The 15,161-nt window shown below is 64.1% G+C and overlaps 6 protein-coding genes across 6 annotated transcripts; 4 read left to right on the top strand and 2 right to left on the bottom strand.

Annotated features, from left to right (window-relative positions):
- Nucleotides 1–2,086: 2,086 nt before the first annotated feature.
- HRG_07166 (uncharacterized protein) lies at nucleotides 2,087–3,107 on the bottom strand (the record flags this gene model as incomplete). The annotated part of the gene is made up of 3 exons (XM_044865637.1): nucleotides 2,087–2,499; nucleotides 2,544–2,576; nucleotides 2,642–3,107. 3 exons carry the CDS (start codon nucleotides 3,105–3,107, stop codon nucleotides 2,087–2,089), a joined length of 912 nt encoding a protein of 303 aa, XP_044719599.1.
- Nucleotides 3,108–4,201: 1,094 nt separating this feature from the next.
- On the top strand, nucleotides 4,202–5,269 carry HRG_07165 (uncharacterized protein; the record flags this gene model as incomplete). Its single annotated transcript, XM_044865636.1, has 1 exon — nucleotides 4,202–5,269. The coding sequence occupies one exon, from the start codon at nucleotides 4,202–4,204 to the stop codon at nucleotides 5,267–5,269; it is 1,068 nt and encodes a 355-aa protein (XP_044719598.1).
- Nucleotides 5,270–5,562: 293 nt separating this feature from the next.
- HRG_07164 (PIF1-like helicase domain-containing protein) lies at nucleotides 5,563–11,693 on the top strand (the record flags this gene model as incomplete). Its single annotated transcript, XM_044865635.1, has 7 exons — nucleotides 5,563–6,306; nucleotides 6,426–8,030; nucleotides 8,106–8,568; nucleotides 8,638–8,900; nucleotides 9,101–9,195; nucleotides 9,268–10,330; nucleotides 10,395–11,693. The coding sequence occupies 7 exons, from the start codon at nucleotides 5,563–5,565 to the stop codon at nucleotides 11,691–11,693; spliced, it is 5,532 nt and encodes a 1,843-aa protein (XP_044719597.1).
- Nucleotides 11,694–12,539: 846 nt separating this feature from the next.
- On the top strand, nucleotides 12,540–13,102 carry HRG_07163 (MYND finger domain-containing protein; the record flags this gene model as incomplete). The annotated part of the gene is made up of 2 exons (XM_044865634.1): nucleotides 12,540–12,635; nucleotides 12,683–13,102. The coding sequence occupies 2 exons, from the start codon at nucleotides 12,540–12,542 to the stop codon at nucleotides 13,100–13,102; spliced, it is 516 nt and encodes a 171-aa protein (XP_044719596.1).
- Nucleotides 13,103–13,377: 275 nt separating this feature from the next.
- HRG_07162 (uncharacterized protein) lies at nucleotides 13,378–13,608 on the bottom strand (the record flags this gene model as incomplete). The annotated part of the gene is made up of 1 exon (XM_044865633.1): nucleotides 13,378–13,608. One exon carries the CDS (start codon nucleotides 13,606–13,608, stop codon nucleotides 13,378–13,380), a length of 231 nt encoding a protein of 76 aa, XP_044719595.1.
- A 998-nt stretch (nucleotides 13,609–14,606) lies between these two features.
- Nucleotides 14,607–15,158, top strand: HRG_07161 (uncharacterized protein; the record flags this gene model as incomplete). Its single annotated transcript, XM_044865632.1, has 1 exon — nucleotides 14,607–15,158. The coding sequence occupies one exon, from the start codon at nucleotides 14,607–14,609 to the stop codon at nucleotides 15,156–15,158; it is 552 nt and encodes a 183-aa protein (XP_044719594.1).
- Nucleotides 15,159–15,161: the final 3 nt, after the last annotated feature.

Here is a 15,161-nt window from a genome sequence, read left to right as displayed (position 1 = left end):
CCGCGGGTGGGGCATAAGTCCTTTCGTTCCTCAAGGCATTTTTTTTCTCCCCGGGGAGGAACCCTAAGAACCTTTCGTCACTCGTTCCTCGTTCCTCAAGGCATGGCGAATTTTTTTTCTCCCCGGGGAGGAACCCTAAGAACCTTTCGTCACTCGTTCCTCGTTCCTCAAGGCATAAGTCCTTTCGTTCCTCAAGGCAAATCAGCCAATCAGAGGCGGAGGATGTGGGGGTGAAGCAGTCTGGGGCCTTTTTTCCCCGCGCGCTAATGAAGTCCTTTCGTTCCTCAAGGCACAGGTAAGGCAACCCCTCATGGGTTGCGCAAAAAGCCTTGAGGAACGAAGACTGAGGATTGAGACAAACAAGACGAAGACAGAGGGCGAGAGCAAAGAACGCAAGCAGGCGGTAGCGCCAGGAACTAATGCATGCAAGAAGGTAGGCAAATAAATCGGCCATTCGGGCACCATCCGCAGCGGGAAGAGGAGAAAAAGCAAGAAGGCAAATACAGCGATGATAACGGTTGCGGGGTAGAGAGAGGGGAGTATAAGAGAGGCACCAAGGCACGAATAGGAGAGCAGAAGCGTCTACCCTAGCTACCGATCGAGCAGTTAGGAAAACAACTACAGCATGGCCACTTGCAACGTTTCCGTGGAGTTCTGGTGCGAATTCGGGCCACGGGCTCAAGTACAAGCATAGCATCCCGAAGACGCTCGTGACGCAGGTAGGCCAGGCGAGGCCGAACCACGAAGCCAGCGCACTGTTCCTACAGTGGATAAGGCCGATCCTACGGGAGCACGAGGCGGCGTGTCGGAAGGCAGCAGGGCGCGCTGCGAGTTGCGGCGAAGTCGCAAAGGACATTCTACAGAGCCCGATATCGTACCTACATGCAGAGGCCGTTTGTGCTCGTGGTCGTGTCGTCATTCTGCGGTCAAGAAGGATGCGAAATAAGGGCGAGGCAGGAAATGCAGGACACGATGGCAGAGGCGGGGCAGGCGGACGGAAGCATGGGCGCAAAGCAAATGCAAGGGCAGGATGCACAGAGCACAGAGGAAGGTCTGCCGGGTTTGTGGAGAGATGGCGGGGCGAGGAGGTGCAGCCGATGCCTGGCGGTCGCGTATTGCAGCAGGCAACACCAAAAGGAGGACTGGAAGGTACACAAGAAGGGATGCAAGCCAAAGGCAAGCTAGGGAGCTAGGGGAAGCAAGCAACGCCGTCGAGGCGGCCTTAAGGCCAGCCTCACACGCCGCAACGGCCTTTGTAGAACCAACCGCCGATTTCGGCGACCCTCGTCCCTATGACTTGCACAACTAAGGAACGGAATGTAAGATAACAAAGACGCCCCTTTGCGAGGCGCAACTACAGGGCCCCCGTCGCCGCTAAACGCAACTGAGAGGTGCGGCGGCAAGCTGGCAAGGAGAGAGAAGGGAATGGGAAGGAAGGGAAAGAGAAGGGGCGAGGCGCAACGCATGGGACATTAACGAGGTCACGGAGAACGTCTAGAGGCAGGCAGTGTTGTAAGAAACGGGTTCGCAAGCCAAAACTGTCCTTTAATAAAGGGAGAAACGTGGCAATGCGTAGAGTAATAGTAATTTTGCAGCGACAAGCTGTGTTAGGAATAGTATCCCGTTCCATTTTAGTAAAGGCAGGAGGCGTAAGAGAGCGATTGGTTTATAGTAGGCAGCTTATTTCTGCATGCGATAGCGGAGAGGGCGAGCGGGCGGGTCGGAGGTGCTCGCGACGATAGAGTCGAGAAGGGAAGGCGGGGGGGCCGGAGCGGGAGCGGGCGGGATGCCGTCCAGTCGAGACGAAGAAGCGGCTGGCGGGGGACAGGAGGAGGGGGCGGCGGGACCGACGGTGTCCGAAGACGAAGAAGGCGGCGAATGCTGCAGCTGTAGTAAGCGCGCCCTCTTCATGGGCGTATCGGCAAGGGCCGGGTGGGAGCGCTTAGGCGGCGGCGTGACGGGGTCGGGGGCGGTCGGGGCCGAGGCCGAGGAAGGGGGCCCCGACGTGGCCGAGGCCGGCGCGGCAACGGAGTACAAGGCGGCGCGGACGGAATCGAAGGCAGAGGAGGCGGATGGGGTCTGGCGCCTAAGGGGCGTAGCGAGGGGAAGCCGAGGCGGCGGCGGCGGCCGAGGGCCTATCGACAAAGGTCCAGCTGTCCGGGACGATGATAAAGACGTAATCGCGCTCCGAGCCCGGGGGGGAGAGCATAACGCGGTGGTCGAGAAGGCCGACGACCTTTCCGGTGCAGGTAAAGGGGACGCCGGGCAGGAAGGAAGAGTTAGACTTTTCGGCGATTTTCTTGCATAGCACGGCCCAAGGGTTAACGTAGACGGGAAAGATAACAAAGACCTCGAAGGGGTGGTAGCCCTTGAATGGAATCCTGTCCGGCAGGCCAGGGGCGATGTAGGTCGTGAGCCGGACGAAGCCGCAGCAGCGGAGCTGGTCGGGCCCGAGACCGGGCAGGAAGTCTCGACGCAGGAGGTCGAGGCCGGGCCCGGCTACGACGCCATGGAAGGAGACAACGGGAGGCGTAGACGGGAACTGGCCGCTAGAGGCCAAGGAGCGCGGCAGGACGCTAGGGGGCAAAGTCAGCGGGGCGGTGGGTGAGGAGGCGCATTACAATTTGGGGAGGGGGCGCACGGCTGGTAACCTTGGTCGCGGACGATAAGGGCGGGCACGGTGTGAGAATAGCATCGTCCGGGCCGGCCTCGAGGCCGTCGCGGCGCTCCACCTCCCAGGAGAGGGCGTAGGGGTGAACGCGGCCGCTCATAAAGAACCACTGCTCGGACCAGTCGGTATCGACGACCGGCTGGCCGTAGATGGAGAGGTTTAGACTAAAGAAGAGGGAGGGCCCTAGATCGTCGCCCTCGGCCCGGAGGGGTGCATACTCCGACTCTAGCAGCCACGAGGGCACCGGCAGGAGGACTCGGGCGATGGCCTCGGCGTTAAGGCCCCTGATGCGGTGCTCGTCTTGGTGGGCAAACCTCGCGGGGCAGTCGGGCTGGGCGAAGAACATCATGGACATGTCGCCGCCCGCGCCCTTGCTAGTGGCAAGGGGCTTGCGGAGGTGCGGGGCAGAGCTGTCCGCCGACGGAGACGAAGACATGGCGAGGCCGTGTGGTGGAAGAGCAACGTTGCCGGAGCGAAGCTAGAAGCGGCGAGGAATAGGGGCAGGAGTGCTCCCTACCAATATGCCGTCTTAAGAGTTTAGTGTAGTAGGGAAGGGCTGGTGGCCGTGGTGTATAAGAGAAGTCAAAGGATCCTAAACGAAGACGCAACGTAGCGTTAGCGGTAGGCTAAGATAAGGAGCCTATATAAAGGAGGTCTATAAGATGCGTATAGAAAAATGCGACAAGAGGAGAAGAGGAAACCTCGAAAGGCGGTCTAGTAAGACGTAGAGGGTTTTAAGACAAGCAGGACGCGCGAGGCTATGTTCGAGGAGAAGGAGGCAGACTTATTCGCAACACGTGTAAGACATGGGTTCAAAATTCAGCAGGCGAGCGTCTAGGGGCGTACTGAGGCTTTGACCGACAAGACCTAGATGACAAGAAGGAAAGTGTACCATGCAAAGCACAGGCAAGAAGAGGCCGTCTCGGCGACCTACACGTAAGGACCGGCCGAGGCCGTATAGCCCGCCGCCTTTAGCGGCGGGCAATGGCGGGGGGGCTCGATAGCAAGGCGGCGCCGGTATAATGTAAAGAGCAGCGGCACGCCTGTAGACGTACTAGAGAGCTACGAGTAAGATATAAGATATATAGACTTTCCTAGAGGATCCTGCACCCACAGGAGGGGTGCCAGTTGCACCCACAGGAGGGGTGCCAGTTGCACCCACAGGAGGGGTGCCAGTCAGCAAGACAAGTGCAGGACGAATGGTCGAGGCAAGGACTTATACGCCGTTATTACACTTACGAGGATCAACGCCGGGGGCCCAGTAGCACCGCAAGTAGGCGGGGCCGAAGAGGCAGCGCAAGAGAGGAAGACAAGAGGTCCGCGGGGGCCTCGGTAGACCGGTGTCGCGATGAAGCCAGCTAACGGGAGGGCCCAGTCCGGAGCGGGTGACAGGGTAAGCCCGGCGCCAGAAGCCCGAGCAGCGCCGTACACAGGACCAGAGATCCGGCCGATCACAGCAGCGCCGGCACTCGGTCGCGGCGCCTCTCGCGCCTCCGAGGCGAGGGCGGGAAGACCGCCAGGACTAGGGAAATGGAGGATCAGCGCAGGCCGAGTCGCGCCACGGGATATCCAGCCTCAGCCGACACCGAGTGCGGCGGGGCAGTGGCTGCCGCTGGGCCGGCCCAGCGCCGTCTCGGCCTCAGGGAAAAGCCAGCGCGCACCGAGAGAAATCCGGCCTCTGCCGTCGGCAGAGGCCGCCGGGCCTTCGCCGCCGCTGACGAGAAGTTCGGACGCTCCACGGGACATTCGGCCCCAGCCGACATGGAGGCCGCCGGTCCTTCACTGCCGTCAAACGGGATAGGTTTAGCTGCAGCCTCGGCCGGAAGCCAGGGGCTCCGCAGGATACCCGGCCCCAGCCGACATGGAGGGCCGCCGGGCCTTGGCCGCCGGCGACGAAGTTCGGTCGCCCGCGGGACATTCGGCCTCAGCCGACATGGAGGCCGCCGCTCCTTCACCGCCGTCGAGCAGGATAGGTTTGGCTTCAGCCTTGGCCGGAAGGCGGGGCTCCGCAGGATGCCCGGCCCCAGAGGAGAGCCGCCGGCCCGTCGCCCCGAGCCATCCAGTCCTGGCCGGCCAGTAGGGCCGAGGCTCTTGCCACAACTCCCGCCGCAGCCGGGCCGCTTGTTTCAGCATTGGCCGGAAGCCGGGGGGCTCCCCTCGGCCACAGCCGACATGCAGGGCCGCCGGTCCTTCACCGCCGTCGAGCGGGATAGGCTTGGCTTCAGCCTTGGCCGGAAGCCAGCACCCGCCGCGAGCCATCCAGTCCCGGCCGGCCAGCAGGGCCGAGGCTTCTGCCACAACTCCCGCCGCAGCCGGGCCGCTTGTTTCAGCCTTGGCCGGAAGCCCGGGGGCTCCGCAGGATATCCGGTCCCAACCGATATGGAGGGCCGCCGGGTCTTCGCCGCCGGCGACGAGAAGTTCGGACGTTCCGCGGAACATTCGGCCACAGCCGACATGGAAGGCCGCCGGCCCTTCACCGCCGTCGAGCGGGATAGGTTTAGGTTCAGCCTTGGCCGGAAACCGGATGTCTCCGCAGGATATCCGGCCCCAGCCGACATGGAGGGCCGCCGGGCCTTCGCCGCCGTCGAGCGGGACTAGCCCGGCCGTAGTCTCGGCCGGAAGCCAGCACTCGCCGCGAGCCATCCAGTCCCGGCCGGCCAGCAGGGCCGAGGCTTCTACCACAACTCCCGCCGCAGCCGGGCCGCCTGTTAGCGGCAGAGATAGCGCACCGGCAGGTACGGCCGTAGAGCGAGGTGAAGGTGTATGGCGGCGATAGCTAACAGGACGCAGGCAGAGCGGCGATAAGACGGCAGGCGAGAGAAGAGCAGAAGAGGAAACGCCATCTTGGTAGTGGGCAGGCCGGGCGGAAACGCGCCAGGGTGGGTGACAAGATGCCAAGACGAAGGGAGCTGCAGGCCGAGGACCTAGCCAGCGCGCTACGGCACCTCGACGAGGAGTTCGAGGCGGGCGAGAGGCTGGCCAACGAACAGACGTGGTGCGCGCCGGTGCCGCGCGAGAGGCAGGTGAGGACGGTGCGGAGGTTCTACCGGGCGTTCCACGACGCAGGCACGCTGCCGATCGCGACCTGCACGCTATGCTACCGGAAGCGGGCCAAGGGGGAGCTGAGGGAGACGGCGTGGGAGGGGTGGTCGCGGAGCAGCGTTGCGGGAGGCGGGCGGTCCCCGTTCGGGTGCCAAACCTGCTTCCCGGAGGGCAGGCCGGTGCCGGTCTGCGCAGAGTGCGCGCGATGGGCCGGGCGCGAGGGGGCGTCGCCGGCCATGCATCTCCACGGGCGTCTCGGCTGCGAGCACGCGCACCCCGACGAGCTGAAGGACCTTACGCCGCTCGAGGAGAAGCTCATCTCGCTCAACTCGTGCTACGGCTTCGTGACGAAGTATAGCATCCCTGGCGGCCATCGGCAGAGCGTAAGGTACCCGAGGCATGTCAAGGGCCACATTACCGTGTTCCCAAACGACGTGCAGGGCCTCGCCGCTAACGTGCTGCCACACCCGCTGCTGCGGGTCATGGACGAGATCCACGTCTCGTGGCAGGGCGCCGAGAGACCTGGGCCGCGGGACCTATCTGTCACGACCCTGGGCGCCAGCGTAGAGCCGCCAGCGCAGCACCTCACCAGTGTCACGTGCCCAAGCAGCATCACGTGCCCACGCGCGACCTCGTGTCTATATAAGGGCCCGCTCGGTCGTGTAGTCTAGTCTTCCTTTCTTGCTCCTTAGCTTTGAGTCTTTGTTCATAGTGCCAATACATCTTTATAGCCGTCAAGGCTCGTATGTGCCTGGCCGTAACACTATCGAGCCTGCTGTCGGTAAGGCGGTCGGCGGTCGAGAGGGCGCTAGCCTGGCTTAAAGAGAACAATCCGCTCTACGGCGAGGTCGAGATCGACACGGCGGAGATGGCCAGCTGGGGGGCGCCGCCGCACGGGGTGCCGCCGGTGGTGTGCGAGCGGCTAGAGCGAAACGAGCCGTCGGCGCGGGAGAGGACGCGGACGGCGCAGGTAGTGCCACCGTCGGAGCGGGCCATGGACGAAGGGGGAGCGGCCGAGATCGAGGAGATCCTCGCGATGCTAAGGCAGGGGCGGGACCCCGCCGAGGGGAGCCGCGACGTCGGGGTCACATGCGAGGACGACTTACACGATGACAGGGACGGCGCTAGGCCTGAAGAGGACGGGGTCGTAATCAACGAGGTGACGTCTTCCGGCATGTTCCCGTTGGACGGGGCGCCGGATGTGGCAGACGCCGAGAAGATTTGCTTCGCCCGCGACGCCGTCAGGCCCGAGGGAGCGCGCGCCGGCCCGAGGACGTGGGTAGGGACCGCGGCCCGAGGGGCGGCGGGCGATGGCGGCGACGGCGAGCCGTACATACAGGTGCGGCGCGGCGATGATTTCGCCGACTCGGCGGACGCCTCGTTCTTCGCAAAGGCCTTTCCGACCCTGTTCCCCTTTGGCTTGGGCGGGCCGAGGCTCGCCGACGAGGACGCCACAGGAGAGAGCGCGTGCCCTAGCGTCGGGAACCAGGGTACGCAGGCGGAGCGGGTCGCGGAGGGCCTTATGTCGACGCGGAACATGAAGCTCCAAGCATGGGCCGACGTCGTGCTGCGGCGCCACGGCGGCCGGTTCGCGACGCACCCTATCTTCGCCTTCCTCGTCTTTAACATGGGCGTGCGGTCTAGGAACCGCCAGGCCAGCATGCTAGGCGTCGCGAGGAAGAACTTCGCAAGGGTCGAGGGCCTGCTAAAGTCGTTAACGGCGCAGAGGCTCGAGGCGGCCAGGGTCGAGCTCGAGGCCACGGGCAAGACTAGCGACGACGGGGTAAAGGAGCTCATCCGGTCCCTCTCCGTGTTCGGCTACCGGCAGCCGATGTCGAGGGAGAGCCGGCTTAGTATGCGGAAGAAGATACTCTCCCTCATCATAAGGCACGGGGTGCCGGCCATATGGTTCACGCTGAACCCGAACGACATCACGAACCTGGTAAAGTTACGGCTGGCGGCGCACCGCGGCCGCGACCCCGACGAGGCCGAGGCCTTCCTAAGAGACCTGGGGACCGCGTATAAGCGGACGCGGCTGGCCATATCGGACCCGATGAGCTCGGCCATCTTCTTTCACCGGGAGATGACGCTCTTCTTCGAGCACTACGTCAACGTCGGGGAGGAGTCGGTGTTCGGGCACGTCGGCGCGTACTACGGGGCGGTCGAGACCAACGAGCGAGGCGCTCTCCACATCCACGGGCTCCTCTGGCTAAGGGGCAACGCGGGCCTTGGCGAGGCGCTCGGCGGCTCCGATACGGAGGAGCAGGCGGCGTACCGGGAGCGCATCGTCCGCTACGTAGATAGCGTCTTCTCCGAGGTAAGGCGGCCGCCTTAAGATGATATCCCCCATCCGTAGCAGGCCGAAGGGCCCCGAGCTGACCCGAGGCTATAGGAGCTAGACGCAGAAGGTTACTGCGCCGTGCAGGCGGAGCGGTCGGCAACGGCGGACATATCGTCGCGGCTCGACGACGTCGCGCGCTTCACGGACACCTTCGACGAGGAGGCCAACTTCTGCGCCGGCGCGACGCAGATCCACACGCATAGCGCGACCTGCGTAAAATACTCGCTCGGCGCGAGGGCGCGGAAGGGGGACCTCTGCCGGTTCAAGGCGCCGTGGAGGCTGGTGGAGAGGACGGCACTGACGGCGGACGGGGTGCTCGAGATCCGGCGGACGCATAGCATGGTGAACCGGTGGAACCGGGCGATGGCAGTAGGACTACGGCACAACCACGACATCTCGTTCATCGCGACGCAGCGCAAGACCATGGCCCTAATCTACTACATTACCAACTATGCGACGAAGGTAGAGGACCCCGTGTGGAAGCGTGTGGCCGCCGCGGCCGAGTTCCTTCCGCGCTAGAGCCGACGGAGAGGGCAACGGAAGTGGCGCCGACCGCGACGCCGGCCGAGGGGCGGGGCCGAAGGGGTGGCGACGGCGGCGGACCCCATAGGGGGGAACAAGACGAGAACGTTCCTGCTCAAGGCGGCGAACCGAGTATTTACGGAGCGGCCGCTGTCGCAGGTCGAGGTGATCGCGCACCTCCTAGGGTACCCGGCAGAATTTAGCAGCGGCTCGGCGTGGGCGTACGTGAACGCGAACCAGCTCTACTGGGCCGTCTTCCGCCGGTGGCGGCACCTCCGACGGGCGAGCGGCGCGGAGGCGACGGGCGACGCGCCGGACGAGACGGTCGTCGTCGAGGAGGCCGGCCCGAGGATCCCCCTCGTCGAGGCCTACCGGCACAGGGGCGAGCTCCTACGGGGCCTCTGCCTTTATGACTACGCATCGCTCGTAAGGCTAAAGCGAAACGGCCGCGGCGCCGACGGTGGGACGGGCTGGGGCGAGGTACCCTTCGCGGAGAGCTGGGCGTCGGGAAGGGCTGGGTGCAGGCGCTTAGGCGGCCGGGTAGCGGGGCGACCGTATGCCTCGACGGATACCTCAGCAAGGAGTTTAGCGAGGGAGACGACGAGTCGTGCCACCGAAGGTGCGCACCATAAGACGGGGAGCGCCCAAGGGGAAGGCAGCGCGGCTAGGGGCATCGGCTAACAGCGCCTAGGGCGGCGGTACAGCACCTGGCCCTATTCGTGCCGTGGGAGTCCTTCCTCGGCGAGGAGGCAGGCGACATCAACGACATCTGGGCGCGCGCGCGGGGGTCGCTGGCGCCGAGGGTCGCGCGGCTCGCAGACAATGTGCAGCTCCTCCGGCGGTCGGCGGAGGACGCGAAGCGCGACGCCAAGCAGTGGGCCGCCACGGCCGAGGAGGGCGGTATGACGGCGCCGCAGGCCGGCGACGAAGGAAGGGGGGCGGCCGAGGGGGGCGAGGAGGCGTACCGCGCCGGCGGGGCGGGCGACGCGGCGCGGCTCATCGACGTCGTCCGGAACGCCGCCGGCGCGGGACAAGTCACGGCGCAGTCAACGGAGCTGCTAGCGATGACGCAGCAGCTCTGCCGGTTCCAGCAGTCGGCGCTCGGGTCGGCGGCCGAGCTCGCGGCGACGGTAGTGGCGGAGGAGAGGGCAGGCAGGCGGGTGAACCTACCGGGCTCGGAGCTCTCGGGGGCGGCGCTGCCACGGCAAGAAGAGGTGCGGGCCATTAAGTCGCAGCAGAGGAGCGCGGCGCGGGAGCGGGAGCGAGCCATCCAAGGCATCCAGGGCGGCGGGGCGGCGGCGGGCGTCGGGGCCGACCGCGGCGCGGCTCTTCGCGGGGTGATGGGGGGCTTCGGCGAGGACGACATGGACGTAACGGCGGCCGACGGCGACGTAGACGCTGGCACGGCGGCGGGGATGCGCGTGCGGCTCGGCCCGTCGAGCTCGTTCGTCGCCGCCGGCAGGGAGCTGGCGGGGCAGCTCACGCTCAACGAGAAGCAGGCCATCGCCCTCGTAATCGTGTGTCGGCAGCTCGACCGAATCCGGCAGGGCGACGAAGCAGGCGGCGACGGCAGCGCTCAGCTCTGCCTGTTCATCGGCGGCGAGGGCGGCACCGGCAAGTCGCGCGTCATTGAGGCGCTCGTCGAGCTGCTCGCCCGGAGGGACCTATCGAGCCGGCTGCTGGTTACGGCGACGTCGGGGACGGCGGCAGCACGGATCAACGGCATCACACTACACTCGGCCTGCGGCCTTACGGTCGGTCAGGGCGGCCAGGCGGGAGGGCGACGAGGACGTAGACGGCGTACGGCTGCCGGGCCAGGGCGAGCGCTTCGTCGACGGCCGGTCGCGGATGGACTGGCAGGAGAAGGAGGTGTTGGTGATCGACGAGGTCAGCATGCTCGGGGCGCGGACGCTGCACGCCGCCAACGAGCAGCTGTGCAGGCTGCGGGGGTCGGCGCGAGACTTCGGCGGCATCCCGGTGGTGATCTTCTGCGGCGACTTCCACCAGTTCCGGCCGGTGCAGGAGCGGTCGATCCTGCTGCCGAGCGCGGCGGTGGCGTGGGACGAGGACGGGGCGTTCGCGGCCGAGCAGCGGCGGCAGCACGACAAGGCGCACGCGCTGTGGCGGCGGTTCACGACGGTCGTCATGCTAGACGAGCAGATGCGGGCCGCCGGCGACCCGGAGCTGCGGCGGCTGCTCGGGCGCATCCGCCGGGGGAAGCAGGACCGGTCGGACCTAGAGCCGCTCAACTCGAGGTGCCACCGGCCGGGCAGGCGGATCCCGTGGGAGACGGGCCTGACGGTGGTCACGCCGCTCAACCGGAACCGCTGGAACCTCAACCTAGAGGCGGCGCTCGCGTTCCGGGCGCGGCGGCGGACGGCGGCGCGCGTCTTCCTGTCCGAGCACAAGTGGAGGGAGGGCCTGCCGACGGAGGAGGAGGCGTTGCTAATGCTGGGCCAGGGCGACGATAGCGCGACGCCGGTGCCGGCCGTCTTCGTCTTCGTGCCCGGCATGCCGGTCGTCGTGAACCAGAACACGCACCAGGGGCTGAAGCTAGTGAACGGCGCCGGGTACACGGCGGTAGACGTCATCCCCGACCGGGCCTTCCCCGGCCACCGGGTGTCGGCGGAGCTGACGATGCACTTCGGTCCGCCGGCGGGCATCGTGCTGGCCTCGGAGACGACCAGGGCTTCCACTTCGTCGGGATGCCGGCGGGACGATCCTGCTGACGCCCATCAGCGTCAAGATCACGGCGCAGCGGAAGCGGCCGTGGCAGCGCAACGACGTCAGCCGGAGGGCCTGCCGTGCGCGGCGGCCTTCGCCTGCACAGACTACAAGGTGCAGGGCGGGACGCTGGAGCGCGTGGCGCTGGAGCTGCGGGGGGCGAGGATGACGACGGTCGAGGGGCGGGCGGTGCCGTCGCCGTGCGACCCGTACAGCCTGTACGTGCAGCTGTCGCGGTGCCCGACGCTCGACGGCATCATGCTCGTATCGGAGGTGCGGGAGCGGGACCTGGTGGGGAACCGGGTGCCCGAGGAGATGACGGCAGCGCAGGCCCGGCTAGAGGAGCTTAGCAGGCAGACAACGCGGGAGGCGGCCGACTGGCTCAGCGGGTAACGCGGGCGGCGTAGGCGTCTCGCTCGCAGCGGAGGAGATCCTGCCCTTAGGACGACTATCCTAGCACATAATCAGGGGGCGAAGATATCATCGGAGGTATGGGAAGGCGCAACGTAGGTAGATGGAAACAAGATCAAAAATCCGAAGAGTAGTTAACGGACATGGACGGGTGCGTGCCCAATATAGCCGAACCGCAAAAAGGCGGAGATTTACATTTTCGCACACATATACAGTACAGCCAAGAGGAAGAGAGACAGGCCGGCCGACTCTAGGCTAGCGGTAGCTACCGACGTAAAAGGAGTATAGGTCAAGCAAGGGCCAGGAGGACGGGCGAAGGGGGCGACGAGGACGAGTGCGATGTATTTTCAGACCAATAAGAGGAGAGCAAGCCGACGAATCAGATGGCGGCAGCTGACGAATCAGAGGAAAGACACCGGCAACCGACGAATCAGAGGGCGGCAACCGACGAATCAGAGGGCGGCAGGCGACGAATCAGAGACAGGTAAGGCAACCCTTCATGGGTTGCGCAAAGAGCCTTGAGGAACGAAGGCCGAAGATTGGAGAGACAAACAAGACAAAGACAGGGTGAGAGAAAGAACGCAAGCAGGCGGTAGCGCTAGGAACTAAAACATGCAAAAAAGGTAGGTAAAGAAAGCGGCCATTCGGGCACCATCCCGCCGCGGGGAAGAGGCAGAAAAAGCAAGAAGGCAAGTAAAGCGGTGATGACGATTGCGGGGTAAGCGAGAGGAAGGGAGCATAAGAGGGGCGCCAAGGCACGAATAGGAGAACAAGAGCAGAAGCGTCTACCCTAGCTACCGATCGAGCAGTTAGGAAAACAACTACAGCATGGCCACTTGCAACGTTTCCGTGGAGTTCTGGTGCGAATTCGGGGCCACGGAGCTGAAGTACAAGCATAGCATCCCGAAGACGCTCGTGACGCAGGTAGCCAGGCGAGGCCGAACCACGCAGCCAGTGCACTGTTCCTACAGTGGATAAGGCCGATCCTACGGGAGCACGAGGCAGCGTGTCGGAAGGCAGCAGGGGTGCGCTGCGAGAGCTGCGGCGGACTCGCAAAGGAGATTCTACAGAGCCCGATATCGTACCTACACGCAGAGAGGCCGTTTGTGCTCGTGGTCGTGTCGTCGTTCTGCGGCAAAGAAGGATGCGAAATTAGGACGAGGCAGGAAATGCAGGACAAGATGGCAGAGGCGGGGCAGGCGGGCGGAAACAAGGGCGCGACGCAAATGCAAGGGCAGGATGCGCAGAGCACAGAGGAAGGTCTGCCGGGTTTGTGGAGAGATGGCGGGGCGAGGAGGTGCAGCCGATGCCTGACGGTGGCGTACTGCAGCAGGCACCAAAAGGAGGACTGGAAGGTGCACAAGAAGGGATGCAAGGCAAAGGCAAGCTAGGGAGCTAGGGAGAGGAGGGAAGGAAAGTAAAAGGGACAAGGCATAACGCGCAGGACATAAACAAGGTCACGGAGAACAAATAGAGGCAGGCACTATCGTAAGAAATAGGTCGCAAGCTAAAGTTGTTGTTTCAAAAAGAGATAAACGTTGTAATGTGTAGAGTAATGGTAATTTTGCAGCGATAAGTTTCGTTAGGAATAGCATCTCGAGAGGAGAACGGTTTATTTTAGTAAAGGCAAGAGGCGTAAGAGAGCGATAGGTTTATAGTAGGCAGCTCATTTCTGCATGCGATAGCGGATAGGTCGAGCGGGCGGGTCGGAGGTGCTCGCGACAATAGAGTCAAGAGGGGAACCCGGCTTGGCTGCCGGAGCGGAACGGGCGGGACGCCGCTCGGTCGAGACGAAGAAGCGGCCGGCGGGGAGAGGAGGAGGGGCGGCGGAGCTGACGGTGTCCGAAGACGAGGAAGGCGGCGAATTCTGCTGCTGCAGCAAGCGCGCCCTCTTCATGGGCGTATCGGCAAGGGCCGGGTGGGAAGTTTAGTGTAAAAGAGAAGGGCCAGTGGCGATGGTGTGTAAGAGAAGTCAAAGGATTCTAAACAAAGACGCAACATGGCGTTAGTGGTAGGTTATATAAGGAGCCTTTGTAAAAGAGGGTTATAAGATGCGTATAGAGGAGAGTGCAATAAGAGAAGGGAGAACTTTAAAAGGCGGTCTAGTAAGATGTTGAGAGTTTTAAGACAAGCAGGACGCGCGAAGCTATATTCGAGGAGAAGCAGGCAGCCCTATTCGCAACACGTGTAAGACATGGTTTTAAACTTCAGCGGGCAAGTGTCTAGGGGCATACGGAAGCTTTGACTGATAAGAGCTGGATGACAAGAAGGAAAAGCGTAGCATGCAAAGCATAGGCAAGAAGAAGCCGTCGCGGCGACGTACATATAAGGATCGGCCGAGGCCGTCTAGCCTATCGCATATGGCAGCAGGCAATGGCGGGCGGGCTTAATAGAAAGGCGGCGCCGGTATAATGCAAAGAGCAGCAGCACGCATATAGACATAGTAGAGAGCTACGAGTAAGATATATAGACTTTTGTAGAGGATCCTATATGCGCAAGAGGGTGCCAGTCAGCAAGATAAGTGCAGGGCGAATAATCGAGGCAAGGATTTATACGCTGTTATTACACTTACGAGGATTTACGCCAGGGGCCTAGTGGCACCATAAGTAGGCAGGGCCAAAGAGGGCAGGTGCAAAAGAGGAAGACAAGACGTCCGTGGGGGCTTTGGTAGACCGGTGTCGCAATGAAGCCAGCCAACGGAAGGGACCAGTCCGGAGCGGGGGACGGGGCAAGCCCGGCGCCAGAAGCCTGCGCAGCGCCGTACACAGGACCAGAGTTCCAGCCGACCACAGCAGCGCCGGCACTTGCTAGCGGCGCCCCTCGGAGAGAGCAAGAAGAGGCGTCAAGGGAGGCGCCTCCGAGGCGAGGGCGGGGAAGACCGCCAGGACTAGGGAGATGGAGGATCAGCGCAGGCCGAGTCATGCCGCGGGATATCCAGCCTCGGCCGACACCAAGCGCGGCGGCAACTTGGCTGCCGCCGACACCGAGGGCGGCAGGGCACTGGCTGCCGCAAGGCGTGCCCAGCGCCGTCTCGGCCTCAGGGAAAAGCCAGCGCGCACCAAGAGAAATCCGGCCTCTGCCGACAGTAGAGGCCGCCGGTCCTCGCCGCCGCCGACGAGAAGTTCGGACGTTCCGCGGGACATTCGGCCACAGCCGACATGGAGGGCCGCCGGCCCTTCGCCGCCGACGAGAAGTTCGGACGCGCCGCGGGATATCCAGGCTCTGTCGACACCGACGGCGGCAGGGCGCCGGCTGCCGCAAGGCGGGCCTAGCGCCGTCTCGGCCTCAGGAAAAGCCAGCGCGCACCGAGGGAAATCCGGCCTCTGCCGACGGTGGAGGCCGCCGGGCCTCGCCGCCGCCGACGAGAAGTTCGGACGTTCCGCGGGATATTCGGCCACAACCGACTTGGAGGGCCGCCGGCCCTTCGCCGCCGTCAAGCGGGACTAGCTC

The sequence above is a fragment of the Hirsutella rhossiliensis genome (genome assembly GCF_020360975.1).
Source record: "Hirsutella rhossiliensis strain HR02 chromosome Unknown scaffold00007, whole genome shotgun sequence".
Lineage (NCBI taxonomy): Eukaryota > Fungi > Ascomycota > Sordariomycetes > Hypocreales > Ophiocordycipitaceae > Hirsutella > Hirsutella rhossiliensis.
This window is presented reverse-complemented; position numbering and strand designations above follow the sequence as displayed.